Source organism: Carlito syrichta, unplaced genomic scaffold (genome assembly GCF_000164805.1).
Source record: "Carlito syrichta isolate Samal-C Ts95f unplaced genomic scaffold, Tarsius_syrichta-2.0.1 Scaffold303023, whole genome shotgun sequence".
In the NCBI taxonomy this organism is placed as follows: Eukaryota; Metazoa; Chordata; class Mammalia; order Primates; family Tarsiidae; genus Carlito; species Carlito syrichta.
Window position 1 is genome coordinate 472160 of NW_007247119.1, and position 19359 is coordinate 491518.

At 42.5% G+C, this 19359-nt stretch overlaps 1 protein-coding gene across 1 annotated transcript in view; it reads left to right on the forward strand.

The window, feature by feature from the left end:
- The window catches only part of SNX18 (sorting nexin 18), a 52340-nt gene that overhangs the window by 3387 nt on the left and 29594 nt on the right, over window positions 1-19359 (forward strand). Inside the window, exons 2-4 of the mRNA XM_021712036.1 lie at window positions 1241-1388; window positions 11330-11534; window positions 19235-19351. Coding sequence (XP_021567711.1) covers window positions 1241-1388; window positions 11330-11534; window positions 19235-19351 — 470 coding nt within the window. The remainder of the gene's footprint in view (window positions 1-1240; window positions 1389-11329; window positions 11535-19234; window positions 19352-19359) is intronic.

Genomic DNA, 19359 nt, shown 5'->3' on the forward strand with positions numbered 1-19359 from the left:
GTCGGGAGCCACAACTCCTAACAGAAGGCAAAGTAAGGGTTACCTGAAAATGGGAAAAACGCTGGCTGGGAGCAAGACCCCAGCTAAAGCAGCCGTGTGGGAGGCAAAGCCCCATGGATCCCATTGATGGGCCCCCTTTGATCTTTGGGAGTGTGTGCATAAGACAGAAAGTACCCCTTTCTGATGAAGCATTAACTGATAAGTGAGGATGATGTATTGGTGAAACTGAAGTTTGAGACATGAATAAGGAACACAGCAAAAGCACAGCCATTAGAGACGCTAGAGAATGTTTAGTTACCTTCGTCTCCATAAAAAGCAAAACCATTGTGTATAAAGAAAATAAAAGAACTTTCCCATTCTTTATTTTTAATGGTTCACAGACCCTATACTAAAATAACACCTTAGACGGGTAAGATGGAGGAGGAAGTTTGTGAGACCTGAGACAAGTCAATCCTGAGGGCAGCTGCTTTTAAACATGATTTAAAAAAGTATAGACATAGTAGATATAAGTTTGTAAGAGTAAAATGGCCTAGTAGTATAAGTATAATAATATAGGAAAGAATAGTTAAGTAGATAAAAATAGAATGATTAAAAATAATTAGATAAAAAATAATTAAATAGAAAACAAATATAGGATATGAGTAGTCAAGTATAATTCATATAAAGGTTGTTAAGCATTATTAGATTATGATTCAGATAAGTAAAATAAGAATAAAGATAGATACATAATAGGAGAGTTTATAGGAAATAATTAAGAAACAATAAAATTAGTTATAGATGTAAACGCCAATATATTGCTGCTAAGTTACATGTAAGAATTGTTAGAAATACGATATAAAAGGGGTAAGGGTTGAAAGGTTACAGTTAATTATTTTTAGCAGAAATTGTCTCGTTCCTGTCTGTTGGTTTTAACATAATGGAAACAAAAAAAGAATAGGGAGGAACAAATAAATCATTGTAGAACGTTTGATTGTAAAACATAATGTAAGCTTTTGTGGGCATATGTGTGAGGGGGTTGAGGGTTGAAAATGCCTTATATAAACATGTGAAAATTGAATAAACTTTGAAAGAGTCCCGAACTCGACCCAGGGAGTTGACTTGTGTCTTCTTCCTTCACGGTGTCTGATTCTCTCGCCTTAGGCCCTGACCTTAGTGTTGGAGCTGGACTCTGACACCCCCCACTTTCCCACTACTGCCAATCCATAAAGGAACTCTTGAAAACTCTTCGAAAGGCCAACAGGTAAACCAAGATGGATGCCTACAAGTATATCCAGGAACTGTGAAGAAAGAAGTAGTCCGATGTCACCCGCTTTCTGCTGAGGGTCTGCTGCTGGCAGTACTGCCAGCTTTCCATGCTGCACAGGGCTTCTTGCACACGGCCAAGCAAGGTTATGTCATATATCCAATTCGTGTGTGCTGTGGTGGCCACAAACGCCCAAATTCTAAGGGTGTGATCTATAGCTAGCCTGCGCATCATGGTGTTGTGAGAAATGAACTCACCTGTCCAGAATCAAAGGAGGGACACGGAGACGTGGAGTGCAGCAGAAGCGAGATCTCAATAGCGGTCTTGCAGGATCATGTGTCTGGTGGACACACACATCCGGGGTGTTACAGTTAGCATGTTTGTAGCCTAGAACGCTAGTCCCTCCCCTGATCTCCCACAGGCTGGATTCCACAGGGGTCACAACCATTTCCCGGATGTCGCTCACATGGCACACATCAATCGGGTCACGTAATTAGTTGACTTATACATCCTATTTGCCGATTGGTTTACAGGATTTCATTTTGATTGGTTTCCTCCTAAATTTGAACATAAAAGCTCGCCAAAGTGAAAGCCCACGAAAAAGAGGACAAAGTAGGAAGTGACTCAGCAAAGGCATTTAAACATGGCTCAGCATTCATTTTGAAAATAAATCGTTTTACTTCTTACAGTGTTAACAGCTAAAGTTTGCTCAAAGTCTTCAGTCCATTGTGGAAGTGGGCTGATGCCACTGTGGGGGCTCTAAGAGTCCTGAATTCTTAGTGGGTTGATGAAGATTCCTTGTACAGATTTTTTGAGACTGTCCTCATCAATCTATTTCCTAAAGCTATCGGAAGAAATTCAGACACTCAGTGGACCCTAGTCCAGAAGGCAGGGAGATGCATATGCTGACATCTCTGTGCCTCAAAAGCCATGGCCTTGGAATGGGCCACAAGTTCCACCACGCTATTGGTGGTTCTCCCAGGGCAGCTCCGAGAAGGTTCAGCACTCTCTAGTGCCACTGTCACTGCTAATATAAGTAATGTTTGTAAAAATTCTTACCTAATAAGCAAGTTAGGACAGAAAAAAAAAAAAAAACCTCTTGAGTGATAACAAGAAACTATAATGTTTTGGGTTCTGGACAGAGATAGTGAAGAGGGCTACAAGTAGAGAATGAATAGTAAGGGGGCAAGGTTTTTCCCTGTGTTTGTTGTTTTGAATCCTGTGAGCATAATACCTATTCAAAAACTTTAAACAAAAACAAAAACAAGCTGGACTCGGTGGCTCAGCCTGTAATCCCACGCCTTGGGAGGCTGAGGTGAGTGGATTGCCTGACCCCACGTGTTCGAGACCCGCCTGGGCAGCGAGACCTCATCTCTACAATAAATCAAAAAATCAGTTGGGTGTGGTAGCGCATGCCTGTAACTTCGGCTACTTGGAAAGCTGAGGCGGAAGGATCGCTGGAGCCCAGCAGGTGGAGGCTGCAGTAGCTGGGAGCGGCCACTGCACTCCAGTCTGGGCGACAGAGTGAGACCCCAACTCAAAAACAACAACAACAACACACGGAACCCTCAGGCGATACCTCTGTTCCTCTGTGTCTCCTTCATATGAGAGGAAGCACGATATGGTGGAACAAAGGCTTGACAAAACTAAGTTTCATCACATGCTTCTATTCATCAGGTTTTTGACCTTGGGAAAGTAACATTTCCTTTGAGTCTCAAGTCCTTCTCTATAAGTTGGGATTGACAATCAACAATCCTTTTGGGTGAATATTATGTGCGATAATATTTGTAATGTGATTAACACAATGCTTTGTATAAATTTAGCAGTTGGTATTTTATACATACATATATATGCACACATACTCATCTATATTATTAACATTCACACACATATGATTAACACATTGTGTTAAAATGATCAAATGATTCTGTTTGTGTCTATTCCTCTCTGTCTCAACTCTTCCTACCTGTGTCTTCAGACAGTAGATTCCTATGATTTATCCATATTTTTATCCTTAGTACTAGCTCATTGAAGGTGCTCAAGCAGTATTTGTTAGGCCATTGCTTTGCTAAGCCATGGTCGCCATGTTTCCTAGCCTTGGCCCTCTCCTCTACCTTGGGGAGGTGAATCTCTTCTCTCTGTAATTTATTCTTTCTTTTTCTGAGTCAGAATCTCACTCTATCTCCCAGGCTGGAGTGCAATAGCACATTTACGGCCACCACAACCTGCTGGGTTCAGGTGACCCTTCCAACTCAGCCTTCTAAGTAGCTGGAACCACAGGTGCATGCCACCATGCCTGGCTAATTTTTTGATTTATTGTGGAGACAAGGTCTCGCCAAGTTGAGTTGCCCAGGCTGGTCTCGAACCCCTGAGCTCAGGCAATCCTCTCACCTCTGCCTCCCAAAGTGCTGGGATTATAGGCGTGAGTCACGTGTGGCTACTTTCTAAATAAACTATATTTTCCCATATAACTTCTGTGAAATTCTTTGCTTCTTTCACATGGCACTGGATCACACATTAGACACCCACACCCCTGATGGGTCTGACCTAACATTTTGGAGGCCCCACTCGGATATATCTTTACCCTAATATTTTTGGAGGTCCCACTGAGATATGCCATACTCTGGCTAGTGCTCTCTCTCTCTCTCTATCTCTTTCTCTCTTTTTCTTCTCTTTCTCAACTCCAGAACTCAAGTCATCTCTCTAGAGAGAGACCAGGGGCTTGGATCCTTTTCTCTGCTACTCACTCTTACCCTCATTGCCTGCAACAAGCTCCATAGAATGGTCCTCACTGTCACCTCAGCCTTGTCTGGTATGAAACTTCATTATTGTCTCTCTAGGATGGGGTAAGAAACAAAAGCTTCAGGAACCACATCTACTCCACACCCTTCTCCTGAATTGAAAAATATATATGTATACTTGTTAAATAATTGATAAACTATTTCTCCTCCTCCTCCTCCTCCTCCTCCTCCTCCCTCTCCTTCTTCTTCCTCTTCTTCTTCGAGTTGGAGTCTCACTCTGTCACCCAGGCTGAAGTGCAGCACTCTCATGGCCACTGAAGCCTTGACCTGCTGGGCTCAGGTGATCCTTCTGCCCCAGCCTTCCAAGTAGCTGGAACTATAGGCATGCGCCACCACACCCCACTAATTTCTTGATTTATTGTAGAGACAAGGTCTCATCATGTTGCCCAGGCTGGTCTTGAACCCCTGGGCTCAGGCAATCCTCTCACCTCTGCCTCCCAAATTGCTGGGATTATAGGTGTGAGCCACTGCACCTGGTGAACTAAGCATGGTTAGTTCTTAAACCCACTGAACAGAGAAAACAACAAGAACATTCTGAAAATTCTCAGTCAAGTCGTGCCAACTCCTAAGCTTGATAAATTGCAAGCTCCTTCTCCCCTTCCCTCCTTCTCCCCATGAAGACCAGAAAAGTATTTTTGAACCAATCTGAGCCAAAGATGGAGACTTTCCCTCTCATGTACTAGGTTCTCACTGGACATAGCTGAGAACTATATGAAGGACAAATTCTGTGCATCAGTTGGCCTTCTTAGTGCTCTCCTCAGCAAGTAGTTCCTCCAAGTATTTGAACTTAGGAAGCTTCAGATCCAAACTACACAAAAATGTGCTGTTCATATTTGGCTTATATTTTGTGAGAGCCCAGAATTTGATGAACAGCATGAACAGTCATTGCAAAGGAGTTTTTTAAAAATTTGCTTTAAAGGAAAAATCCCACTTTAGCTAGACAGTATAGAGGTCAAGATAAATTTCCTCTTTACCCTATAAACGTTCACTGAAAAATCAACTCACAAAAGGCAGATTAATTGGACAAAAGGCACACAAACTTATTTAACATGTAAACAAGGGAGAATCCCAGAGTGATCCCCCGCCAACCCCCAGTGAGGTTCAGAGGTATATAAATCATCCTGGAATAGCACAAATAGTCAATACTAACAGATTTCTTTGGATTTGCTTATGGAAAAGCTATGGGAGGAGGGAGAAGAGGAATTCCATTGAGGGGCAATAAAGTATTGCTCAGGAGAATGAATGGATCCAGGAAGAGAGATTAACTTGTCAAGGGTCTACTCAGGTATGGTTTTCAGGTGTGGCTACATTCTTGGTCACAATGTTCTCCTTGGTCAGTATGGAGGATCTTAGGCAGAGAAAATTCAACTTCTTTAGGAGAGAAGGTAGGGAAGGATTAGACTTCTTAAGGCTTCTTCAGTATGTTAAAGTGCTATATTGTGGGGGCATCGGTTTCTGAGCCCCAACAGCAGGAATCTAATTCTCAACTCTTTCTAGTAGTACTTTAGTTTAACATTAAAGCTGAGTCTACTGAGAGTCCTGTGCAGTACAATAAAATCTGGTTGTGTCAATAGAACCAGAAAATTCTTGCTTTTGAGAGCTTGACTCTGACATCCATTGCCAGGTAGTACAAACACCTCTTCCTTCTGGACACTGAAATGGCAAAGCATTAGGTGTTACTGCCAGCTCCCAAACCACTTTGTAGGGATGAAAATAATTTTCTTTCTATTCCCCAAAGGTTTGAGAATATGCATGTATAAACAAACTGACAAGACGAATTGGAGGAAAAAAACCATACAAATTTACTAATGCACAAGTGCAGATAGTCATGCAAAATATCAAACTCAAAGAAGGGCCAGATAATGGAAGCTTGAATATCCTTCTTATAGTATAGAGGGAAGTGAAGGGATGTAGGAAAATTTAGAGGGAAATAAATTATTTTTAGGGGAGATGAATGGGCCTGAAGACCAGATAATAGCCGGAGACTCAGCTCCTCTGGGCTCTGGATGAGTTATGCAAAAATGAGGGGTAGAACTACTTTGTGGACAAAGATTGTTGTACTATGCAGATAAAGTCCAGAGAGATGAAAAGTCTGCCTGGGCTGCTGTGGTGATGATCTTTAATTTCTTCTTTGCTGATGAATCTTCCCTGGTGAATGAGATTTCAGACAGAGGATTAAAGGCAGTTGTGTTTCTTTTTTTCTTTCTTTTTTTTTTGGAGTTGGAGTTGGAGTTTCACTCTGTGTTGGGAGCTGGCCACGGAGGCCCACTGAGTGTTAGGGATCAGGAAGGGCCATTGACCCCGAGACCACTAGGATGTGTTCAGGAGCTATTGACCCCATTTCCTCCCCCTTTCTACTCAGCACTAACCAGATTAAGCTCCTGTGAGCTCAAAACATAAAAGCTCTGAGACCGGGATGAACACAAGCTAACTTTAGAAGCTCATTGCTCCTCCACAAACTGCAGTTTTGGCTTTCACACAACTTACAATTCAAACTCGGGTCACATCTAAGAGACTTAGCATTGGTCACAGGCTTCTGGGTCATGATCTTAGGATTTACTGAAGTTGAATAAGGTGTAAATTGAAGAATATAGTTTTAGAAGACAGCCATTTTGTTGAAAGAATGTGGCTGGGTTACTTGCAGGTAGCCCACTGTGAACTTTGGACTGGGCCACATTCCAAACATTCTGGGATGGGCCACTTTAGTTTGTAAAGTAAGTACTTAAGCCTCTATAGAATTGTTTAACTTGGTATTAGTATGAAAAGGGTTTATAGGCAATATGAAAAGGGTTTATAGGCAGTACAAAAAGGGTTTAAAGGCAGTCATGGATTAAGGTTTCATGGATTAGGTTTAACATCTGTTATGGGATTATACCTGAAAGAACATCTGGTGGGTGGGGAATGCCCCTCACATACCTGACTGTGCATAAAAGACCCATTGTAATTTCAAATAAATGACTTCTGCACTAGACAGGGGTTCAGTCTCTTTCTTTCTCTCTCTCATTCTCTTTCTCTCTCTTTCTTCTTCCCCCAATCGCCGACACCATTTCCACCTTTGAGTTACCCTGAATCCGGCTGGAGCTGGACTCCCGCAACCCTGTCCCCCAGATTGGAGGGCAGTGGCACATTCATGGCCACCGCAGACTTGACCTGCTGGGCTCAGGTGATCCTTCCACCTCAGCCTTCCAAGTAGCTGGAACTGCAGTAATGCACTACCATGCCCAGCTAATTTTTTTGATTTATTGTAGAGATGAGGTCTCGCCAAGTTGCCCAGGCTGGTTTTGAACCCTTGGGCTCAGGCAATTCTCTCACCTAGGCCTCCCAAAGTGCTGGGATTATAGGCATGAGCCACCTCGCCCTGGCCAGTTGTGTTTCTTTTGGAAGAATTTACCTCAGTCAGATAAAGGAATTTTAGAGAGAGTCACTACTTGTGCTGGGGACAGAAAAAAGAAACAAGGAAAAGTCAGAGAGACCTTAATGCTGAGGTAGCTTCTAAGTCCTTCCAATTAAAGGGAAAAAATTCCTTTAATTCAAAGTGCTCAGCATGTCAAAAATCATACTTTGGGGTATTATTTTCTGAGCTCTAACATCTGTTTGCATCAAGGTATGATGCTCAGGTCTCTTACAAGCTACCTGGAATAGAAATTGCCTTTTAAACAATATGTAGGGTCTGGGTGTTGTGACTCATTCCTGTAATTCTAGCACTTTAGGAAACCAAGGCAGGGGGATTGCCTGATCCCAGGCATTTGAGACCAGACCTCATCTCTACAAAAAAAAAAAAAAAAAGCTATCTGGGCAACGTGGTGCATACCCGTAGTGCTAGTTATTCTGAAGGCTGGGGTGGAAGGATTGCTTGAGCCCAGCAGGCCAAGGTTGCAGTGAGCCATGATTGTGCCAATGCACTTCAGCCTGGGTGACAGATTGAGACTTTGGCTAAAAAATAATAATAAATAAAAATATTTAGGTTTATAGTTTTTCTGGGTGCTCACTCTAACTACCAGATTGATCTTCAGATATTAGGGTGTGGGGTGTTATTTTACATAGAAACATGAATTTATTTTATACAGAAATATAAATTTATTAAGGGCCTTTACATACTTATTTCATATGTTGAAATGCTTTTTTTTTTTTTTTTTAGAGGCAGCATCTCACTCTGTTACCCAGGCTAGAGTGCAGTGACACTATCATAGCTCACTGCAGCATCGAACTCTTTGCTTCAAGTGACCCTCCTGCCTCAGCCTCCTGAGTAGCTGGGACTACAGGTACATGCCACCACGCCCAGCTTATTTTTTAAAACTTTTTGGAGGGATGAAGTCTGGCTATGTTGAGCAGGCTAGTCTTGACCTTCTGGCCTCAAGCGATCCTCCCAACTTGGCCTCCCACAGCACTGGGATTATAGGCATGAGCCACCACACTCAGCCAAAATAATTACTTACCAAAGACTATATTTGCAATAAAATTTCCTTAAAAAAGAAACAGCTAGCTGTGTGCAGTGACTCACACCTGTAATCTCAACATTTTGGGAATCTGAGGTGAGAGGATTGCTGGAGCCCAGAAGTTTGAGACCAGCCTGGGTAACATGGCAAGACTGTGTCTCTACAATTAAAAAAAAAGAAAAGAAAAGAAATTAGCCGGGCATGGTAGCACACACCTGTAGTTCCAGCTACTTGGAAGTCTGAGGAGGAAGGATCACCTGAGCCCAGAAGGTTGAGTCTGTGGTAGCTGTGAGCATGCCACTGCACTCCAGCCTGGGTGACAGAGTAACTTGACTCCAAAAAAAAAGAAAGAAAAGAAAAGTAAAAAAGAAAGAAACTGCCCATGTTCATTTAAAAGGTTTTATTTGGGTCAGGTACGGTGGCTCAAGCCTGTAACCCCAGCACTTTGGGAGGCTGAGGTGAGGGGATTGCCTGAGCCCACAGGTTTGAGAACAGCCTGGGCAACTTGGCGAGACCTCATCTCTACAATAAATCAAAAAATTAGCCGGGCATGGTAGCGCATGCCTATAGTTCCACTACTTGGAAGGCTGAGGTGGAAGGATTGCTGACACCCAGTAGGTTGATACTGGGATGGCGGTGAGCAGGCCACTGCACTCCTGCCTGGGAGACGGAGTGAGACTCCAACTAGGGAAAAAAAAATTTAAATTAAATATTTTATTTACCTGAGTTTTAATCGTTTTGAATTATCTGATATAAAGGCAGTATCTCTGAAGGGGAGGTATGTGTTTAATACCCTGGATTATTCTTTAGGTGTATTTTCAAGTCAGTTTGAAAAACTGTGACAATGACACTCAGTTGATAAGTAGATCTTAATACGACATGTGTTGATATCATGCTATCTATGCCACTGAAAAGTCATTTGATCCATGCCTACATTCCTCCACTGCTCCTCTAATTTCTTTTTTTTTTTTTAGTTGAGTCTCACTCTGTTGCCCTAGCTGGAGTATGAGTGGCATGATCATGGCTCATCACAGCCTCAAACTCCTAGACTCAAGCAATCCTCCCTCCTCAGCCTCCCAAGTAGCTAGGACTATAGGCATACGCTACCACACCTGGCTAGCTCCTCTAATTTTTTATCAACTTGTTGTCTTAGTTTGGCCAATATGCATAAATTGGGATGGGGACAATGTTGATCACAAGCATCTAGTCTTTTTCTGTTATGAGAGGAGACATTTAAATTCATGTTAAAGAGAGCAGAGATGTACTCTTGTTCTTGTTTACAGCTGCTCTGGGGAAAATCCATGATCTCACCTTGATTGGAAATGGGTGTTCCTCCTCCAAATGTCTGCCACACCTCTGACTGAGCTCCTGAAAGATCTTTAAACATTTCCAAGAGAATTATGGTGCATGCCACACAGCATCACCTCCCAAGTCAGATAGTCTTTATTTAGCCAGGATTAAGATGGATAAGAAATAACTTGGACTTTCAAAAATGACTGTAAACCAAGGACAGTGGCTCACGCCTGTAATTCCACTGCTTTGTGAGGATGAGGTGGAAGGATCACTTGAGACCAGGAATTTGAGACCAGCCTGGGCAACATAGTGAGATTTCATCTAAAAAAAAAATAATTAGCTAGGCATGGTGGCACATACCTGTAGTCTTAGTTACTTGAGAGGCTGAGGCAAGAGAATTAATTGAGCCCAGGAGATTGAGACTGCAGTGAGCTATGATCGCTCCACTGCCCTCCAGCCTGGGCAACAGAGCAAGACTCTGTCTCAAAAACAAAAAACAAGCAAACAAACTGTGGCACACTAGAGATCAGTAGGGCAAATCTTGCCATTAGATACGTGTTACCTGGCCTACGTGATTTTAAAATCACGACTTTTTATATACAAATCAGGATTTCTGGTCTCTCAGGAAAATCAACCCATATGACAATGCAAGGTTCATATTCCCGCATGTCATCAAGGGGCAGGGCTGAGTCCCAGTTTCCCCCTTTGATGGAGCGAGTGAACCTCACTTTACTGAAGGCCCTCAATCCCACCGTTCCTTATTCCTCCACTAGGCCTACACTTACCTGTCTCATGAGGAATTTGAATAAATGGCTTCTTTAAAATGCTATTTGTCGATTTAAGTATCTATCTTACATATTTAGATAATAGTTCTTCTGGCACTCATTTCACGTAAGTTAGATTATTGGATTTGTATATAGTTTTACCTTATAAAATCTACTTTGTGACTGGCAATACTCTCCTAGGATGCTATGTTAAGATCTTACTGTGATAAATATTCCATTATATACAAATTCATTTCTCTTCCAAGTCATTTCCTTGTCTGACTGACATATTAGTTACTCTCTCCTGGATAGATATCCTAGAGGAGGTATCAATATATTGTGAAAATCAATCTGTAGTAAATTTTCATTTAGGTTTTGTTTGACTGTTTGTTTTTTTAGGTTTCCTTGTTGATTTACTTCTTTGAATTTTAGATTCTCCAGCAGTTTCTGACCTCCGGCAAAGGTGGATAATTGGAATTCTGATATGCTAATAAGATAAAGGCTTTATTAGAATTCATCTGAGAAACCCACTAACACAGCTGTTCCAGGCAGGGCCCTCATCATTAACAGTGAGGGAAAGTAAGAGAACTGGGTTCTCTTCCTGGTGCAGCTGGGTGCTCATTTCATTTGTTTCCTCTTTTCCCTTCCTGACTTCCCAAATTCTAGCTTTACAAATGACTTTCTTCTTTTCTGAACTAAAGGAAGAGACTGGAAGATTCTTTCTACTTCCATATCCAGGAACTAAAGCTCTCCATAATTATCCTTAAACATCCCCTTCCATTCTTTTTCCAGATTTGGCAAATGTCCACATTTATAATATGCTTATATTCCCTATAGCTACTATACATTTGATCACTTCCAACATAAAATATTGGGATATCGCCCGAATTCCTGCCACAAGGATAGCCACAGAGAAGACAGGTTATAAATCAAGGACTTTCCTGGTCTGTATAAAACATTACTTCAAACTCCTGGAATTTTCACACCTGAAATCCCTGTAAGTGAGGGCAGCCCTAGAGACTGATAATAAATCCTCACTGCACAGTGGGATAGACCCCACAAAACAGGTATGAACAGAATGTGGTGAGAACAAAAGGGAAAGAATACATTATTCTTCAGGGTTGCCAAGAGAAACTTGGGAGAAGGAAACAAGGTCTTAAAGGATGACTAACAGTTTTGTCAAGCAGATGAAAGGAAGTGGGTACTCCAGGCACAGGAAAGAGCATGTGTCAAAGTCCCAAGTCTTGACAGGCAGATGGCCTGATGAGGAAACAGGGGGAAGGCTAGTATAGCTAAAGTGGAAAGTAAATAGTGCATTTTTAAAGTAGGGCCTTTGCAATAATCCATTGGAGTAAAAAATGCAGCCTAAACTCAGGTGTTGGCAGAAGGGACGGAGAAAGGGGCTCAAGTTGGGATACAGGTGGGAGCTGAAGCATCGGCAAGAGTCAAGGGTAACTCTGAAGTCTCTGTCTTGGGAGAATTGCTGCATGCTAGCAACATCATGAGAAGAAGAAAACCCAGAAGGCAGCAGACCTGGGGCCGACCAATAGGAATTAATCAACAGTAAGTCTGTTGAATGACTTCTTTGGCTAAGTCCAAATGAATGCTCATCTTTTTCTGATGTGACTACCTTCTCTTCCTTGAAATTCTCATTTCTCTGTTTCTAGGATATCACTCTTCTAAATTTCCTCTGACCTATCTGGTCCTTCCTGCTCAGGCATGCAGAGAAAAAGGAGCACTGTAAAGAGGCTATCTGGTTGGACCACTTTTCCTATCTCTCTTTTCTCTTTTTTGTAATTTTGTACCTCACAGCACTTCAATTACTAGCTATGGACTGGTGATTTCCAATTCCAAGGTGCAACCTTACATCTCTCTCATGGGTCCAGAACTTTTTGTGCAACTGCCTACTGAACATTTCCTCCTGGGTGTCCTGTGGTTTCCTCAAACTGAGCATCCAAAATTGGCACTCATCTTCCCTAGCCATTACCTACTTCTCCTCATGTATGCTTCATCTCAGCCAATGACCCCTCCATCCATCTGGTTACCCAGATTCCTCTGGATCCTAGGTTCCATGAGTGCGGGACCATTTCAGTCTTGGTTGTCACTAGTGCAGTAAGTGGCACCTATACAGCAGACACTCAAATATTGGTACAATAAATGAAGAAGCTAGAATGACCCTAAGGTTTCTGGCTTTTGTCAACCCTCAAGAAATAAGTCATCCTTCACTCTTCTCCCATTCCAACGTAGCTTGAATTAAGCACACTAGGCATGTTTGTTTCAGAAAGCCTTCCCTGTCCACCACCCCACCTCTCTCCCAGTCTCATAATTCCCTGAACATAGTATATAGCTTCCATGTCAGTTTCACCCACCAGCTTCTTGAAGGAAGAAGCAGGTATCTTTTTAAGATTCTGGTACCTACTTCTTTGGTGGAAGGAAGGGAGGAAGGAAGGACAGACTGAAATATTCTGAGATCCAGATATTCTGAGTGCTGTGGCAGAGAGGGGCATGAATGGTAATAACCTGGGGGTGATTTCTCTTACCCTGGAAGACTAAATTCTATTATGCCTATGGGGCAGGAAAGGAAGGTAGTCTTGGTAGACACCAAGAAATAGTTTTGGTAGATACCAAAAAATAGTGGAAATTGCAGTAAACTAGAGAAAATACACTCTGCCCAAAGGTAACAAGGTAATATTGCTATGCAGAGGCTGGACATGGTGGCTTACACCTGTAATTCTAGCACTTTGGGAGGCTGAGGAGGCAGGATCACTTGAGTCCAAGAGTTCAAGACCAGCCTGGGCAACATAGTGAGATCTTGTTTCTATAAAAATTCAACAACAACAACAACAAAAAGCTGGGCATAATGGTGCATGTCTGCAGTACTTGGGAGGCTGAGGTGGATCAAGTGAGCCCAGGAGGTTGAGGTTTTAGTGAATCATGATCATGCCACTGCACTCCAACCAGATTGAGACTCCAACTCAAAAAATAGTAATTGTTATGCAGAAATGTTGACCCCATGTGGCCAGATATTCTGATTTTTAATTTTTTCCCCAAAGAAGTCAGAATCAATATCTTGGGACGAGAGATCTCCTATTTTAAATGTTGATCAAGCCAAACTTTAGGCTAGATTTAGGCCTTGGTTTGACAACTTGTTATTTCTGGTACAAAACATTGAGAGATATTGACTTATAAAACAATAAAAATGCTAATATATTGAATGTGGGGAGAAAACGGGGGCCATGATTTAAAATGAGACAGTCACAGAGCAAATGGAGAAATATACCTACAAGAACATAACACTCATCAGACAGTTGCTGAGTTAATTTAGTGAAACACATTTGAGGAAAGAGAGAAAAATGCATACAGGGAGCTGTTGGATCCTTGATTTGATTTCGGAGCAGAAGTGAGCTGTGTAGGAAAGAAGTCCAATAATAAAAAAATGAAGGATTTCTTCAATAGTGGTGGATAATTTTTTAGGTACTTGTACATTCTCAGCTATAAACACTGCTGCAGAAGAAGCTAACATAGAATATGAATATGTATCCAAGTCAAATGTTCACCTCAAGCATAAATTGCAAGGTTGGGCACGGTGGCTCAAGTCTTTAATTCCAGCACTTTGGGAGACTGAGGTGAAAGAATTGTCCGAGTCCCAGGGTTCAAGACCAGCCTGGGCAACTTGGTGAGACCACATCTCTACAATAAATCAAAAAATTAGCCAGGTCTGGTGGCACACACCTGTAGTTTCAGCTACTTGGAAGGCTGAGGCAGAAGGATCACCTGAGTCCAGCAGATCGAGGCTGTGGTGGCTGTGAGTGTGCCACTGCACTACAGACTAGGCCACAGAGTAAGATTCTGACTCAAAAAAAAAAAGAATTAATTGCAGAATTTGGGTAGCTGATTTTAATTAATCATCAGACTATATTGGTAATTATGTTAAAAGTACTTTTTCACTGTGAGCACTCTAAAACATCATACAAACTTACTACTTCATTAAATCCTGATACAACCCTGTGAAGTGGACTATTTTTAGTCCCATTTTTGCCAACTAACAAATTAAGATTTGAAAAGTCTCTTTCACTCACTTTACAAATATTTAATTTAATATGCTGGGCATACATAGTAGTGAACAAAGCAGACAAAAATCCCTGCCTTGACTAGTTCAAATTCCAGGTGAAGGCCAGGCAGGTGGTTTATGTCTATAATCCCAGCACATTGGGAGGCTGAGGTAGGAGGATTGCTTGAGCCCAGGAGTTTGAGACCAGCCTAAGCAAAAAAAAAAAAAAAAAAAAAAATTAGCTAGGTGTGACGGCCGGTACCTATAGTCTCAGTTACTCAAGAGGCTGAAGCAGAAGGATCATCTGAGCCCAGGAGGTTGAGATTGCAGTGAGTTATGCTTGTACCTCTGCATTCCAGCCTGGATGACAGAGTGAGACAAAAACAAAAACCAATCAACCCACCAAACAAACAAAAATCCAGGTGAAACCAAGTAGACACATATACAGTAAGTAGCTTTCCTTTGGGATGCAGCACAGTTTTTGAGTCCAGGCCTTCTACTGAACTTCAGCTACAAACCTAAATAAGTTGATGCTCTTTAATAATAATAATCGCTTTGAGTCAGCAGAGTGCAGACTTATGACCCCGTGGACGGAAGATCTCAGGGCAGCCGGGCAGCCACTGGGCTACTCCTCAGTCATGTGACCTGCAGTTCTCTGTCCTGCTCTGTGATGGTGAAGAGGAAATATCTGCTCTGTGCATAGAGGAGCTGCTGTGAAAATACACAATAAAGGCAGAAATGCTTACAGAATCATATGCACAGGTTTGCGTAATGCTTGACACATATATGGATGGTTTTCAAGTAAAATATAAATATAGTGTTATTTTGAGAAATAATGACTCCCTCAGCAATGGGGAAATTTCCAACAATCTCAGACAACTTGCAACCGTGTTTTGGGTGACTGAGTTATCTTTAAGTTTGTTGCTTCAAGGGAAGTGTTATTTAGCTGCCCTTAGAAACATTTAGTTACAGCCAGCAGCAGAGGGGCCCAGACAGATAGACCCAGACACAGTAAGAGCTACTGAGAAGAGATGACATCATCCAGGGAGGAAGTAAGTGAGCATGCTCTCATTCATTCATTGAACAAATATTTACTGGTTGTCTACTATTTCAGTTTTGTTCATTGCTGTATTCTCAGTGCTCAGAACAAACCCACTGCCCCAAAAATGTCTATGTTCTTTTTTCTTTCTTTTTTTTTTTTTTTTTGTGGCATATTTTACTCTGTTGCCCAGGCTCAAGTGCAGTGGGATGATCATGGCTCACTGCAGCTTTCAACTCCTGGGTTCAAGTGATCCTCTTGCACCAGCCTCCCAAGTAGCTGTGACTACAGGCATGTGCCACCACTCTCCCGCACCCCCGGTGAATTTTTTGATTTTTTTGTAGAGATGAGGTCTGGCCACATTGCCCAATTTGGTCTCAAACTCCTGGGCTTAAGCTATCCTTCAGCCTCTGCTTCCCAATGTACTGAGGTAACAGGCGTGAGCCATTGCACCCAGCTCAGGTCTATGTTCTAATAGAGGAAGACAGTTAATGTATAGATATGTTTGTCACAGACGGTAAGTGCTCCAAAGAAAAGTGGGACTGAGTGATGGATGGAGATTGTGTTAGGATAACTAATGCTGCCTCAACAAACAAAACATGCAATTTCAGGGGCTGTGCCCAACATAAGATTTTTCACAAAACCTGATTGGGTTTGGTGACTCAGGGACCCAGGCTCCCTCCTCTTACTTCCAGGCTCTCCAAGACAGGAAAAAAAAGGAGGAATGGAGGAGACACACTGATTCTGACTGAATGAAGTGAAGGCGTGGCATGGTAGATCTCTGGGGGAAAAGGACTCCAGGGAGAGAGAACAGCAAAGGTAAAAACCTGAGGCAGAAACATGCTGGGCTTTTTCCAGAATTAGCAAAGAAACCACTGCGGCTTCTCTCCATGGAAGAGAGGGTTGGAGAAACAGCCAAGGGCCAGGCCACCTAAGACTTCTCTGGCTAACGGAGAAAGTGAGAAAATGCAGTTGTCTGGAGCGATTTAGTGTACCCTAAAAGACTTCACAGAAGCATTATGGATGGTTATAATGACTATATAAACTAAATTATAAATAATATGGGGGTATGCTCCATTAAAAAAATAGAAATCTTTAGAAAATGTGTTGCTGTATCTATTTTCCTGAGTGAGTGGCTATAAGTTTTTAATACTTGAGCACATTTTCTACATACCCAAGACCCTTTGGAGGTAGGGGTTTCCTGCCACTAGAGGCCACAGGGCCAAGCATCATGAGAGCCTGTCCCTGTCTTTTTAGAAGCCCAATGCCTGGCAAGCACAAAGGCCTCCCACTGGACTCCTGAAAACTGAGCATCTGCAGATGCCCATTACCTGTGCTACAAACAGCCTCTGACATCCAGTAGTTCCTCAGGCTCTGCTTCTGCTCAACTAATCTGTAAAAGCCATCACCTTACACTCCTGGAATTTTCATACCTGAAATAAGCCTGAAGTTACTGTAATTAACTATTTTAATTTTTTTTAGAGACAGGGTCTTTCTCCATCACCCATACTAGAGTGCAGTGGCACAATCATAGCTCACTGCAGCCTTGAACTCCTGGACTCAAGAAGTCCTGCCTCAGTTTCCTGAATAGCTGGGACTACAGGCTCATGTCACACATGCTCAGCTAAATTTTATTTTTATTTTTTGAGATGAGATCTTTCTGTGTTGCTCAGCCTGGTCTTGAACTCCTGGACCCAAGCAATCCTCTTGCTTCAGCCTCTAAGAGTGCTAGGATTACAAGCATGAGCCACCATGCCCAGCCTCAGCTGTTTTTTTATCTTTTGTAGAAACAAGATCTCACTATGTTGCTCAGTTTGTTCTCAAACTACTGACCTCAAGCAATCCTCTAACCTTAGCCTCCCAAAGTGCTGGGATTATAGGCGTGAGCTGCTGTGTTCAGCCTATAATTAACTCTTTAATCTAAAAAGTAACTACCAAATGAACAGAAAAGCTGAAACTAAATGTATTTATCTTAAATATTCTAGGTTAGTTTTTCATGAAATGAGTAAAATAAATTGTATTCTAGATGTTGATGTTGACTTCATGTTTCTGACCACATAAAATACTGGTAGTGAAATCCAATGACCTCTGCTTACTATGAGAATAGTTATAACCCAGAATTTTCAGCTAAAAATGTTATAATTTAGAATTTGCTAACTGAATTGAATTTAGATTTTGCATTAGGATAAACACTGGGAGTAATTCTGGTATACAGTGTTGGTTGTTTTGTGCAGGATGCACAATCCTTATAATAATTGTATACTCTGCTGGCCTGTTTCCCAGATTTGCTTGAAAAGGGTCAGAGGACAGGCTGAAATGAATAACATATGAATGCCCAACCTCAATTAGAAGTGTCTTCAAAGGAATAATTAGGCTAGACTTAATAAGAAAGGATTATAAGAAGAAAAAGCTTTGGGCAAATTATACACTGAGGGAAAAGAAAGATCCCGAAACAAAGGGCAACTATAGGAGACTGGAGTTGACTAATATTTCACGAAATGAATTTTGATCTAGTTATCTTAAAAATAACATACATATAGTGAGACATAGTGATGACTGAGAGGGATGGTCACTGACCTCAGGCTAGAAGTAGGAGTGTGAACATCGGGATCTTCCTGGCTCATGCACCCTGCAGTTGGGATTTTAGGACCCCTATCCTCTTTGAAAGAGGCCAGGGATTCTGCTTTCCCAAACAATAGCAGTGGCAGCAAACACTTCAACTGTGCTTACCTTTACAGTGCCTGCCATATATTGTTTCCTTTTCTCCATGTAAAATAGGGATTATATCATTTTTGAATCGCCACCACAACTTCAGGAGGTAGGTATGATATAAGAAACTTGCTCAAAGTCATACAGCTAATTAGTGTCAGAACACACAGTGGAGCCCAGAAGCCTGGCTTGGAAGTCTGAGCTCTTATTCCCTACATGCATCTTAGGGAGAAGACACCTGCAAAATGCTAACTTTCTGTGCACACTGATTTTTTTTGGGGGGGGGGGTTAGAGTTCACTCTTGTCGCCTAGGCCGGAGTGCAGTGGCACACTCAGGGCCACCGCAGCCTCGACCTTCCAAGTAGCTGGAACTACAGACACATGCCACCACGCCCGGCTAGTTTTTGTGATTTACTGTAGAGACGAGTTCTCACCAAGTTGCCCAGGTTGGTCTCGAGCCCCCGGACTCAGTCAATCCTCTTGCCTCGGCCTCCCAAAGTGCTGGGATTACAGGCTCAGTCACCACGCCCGGCCTTGCACGCTGATTTTATTGGAAGCTCTCCAGCTCCTCCCTCCCTACACCACCACCCTTTGCCTTTTATTTTGTCAAACACAGCACCTTACCTAGCCCTTATTTTGTTCTTGTCGTCTCCTATCCTCCTTGCCAAAAAACTCCGGAGCCCAGAAGAGGCAAAGGACCTGCTCCGCCAGTACCCGCCAACCTCCTCGCCCCACTGGCACCTGACTTTTTTTAGTGCAGTCGCTAATATGCACTGCAAACTCCTTGATGACACGCGCGGGTCACGCCATTCTAGGAGCATTCACTGAGCGCTCAGAGCGGACTGTCTCTCGGGCAGGCAAATACTGACTTTCCAGGAGACGTTTTTTAACCGAAAAGCCTCAGAAACGCTCGGGCCGTTCCCTTCCGCGGAGAACCCTCCTCCTCCACGCGCCTCGCTCGCCCCGGCGCCCCCGCTAGCGTCACCAGCCGCGAGGGGGCAGTGGCAGCCGCGGAGTCCGGCC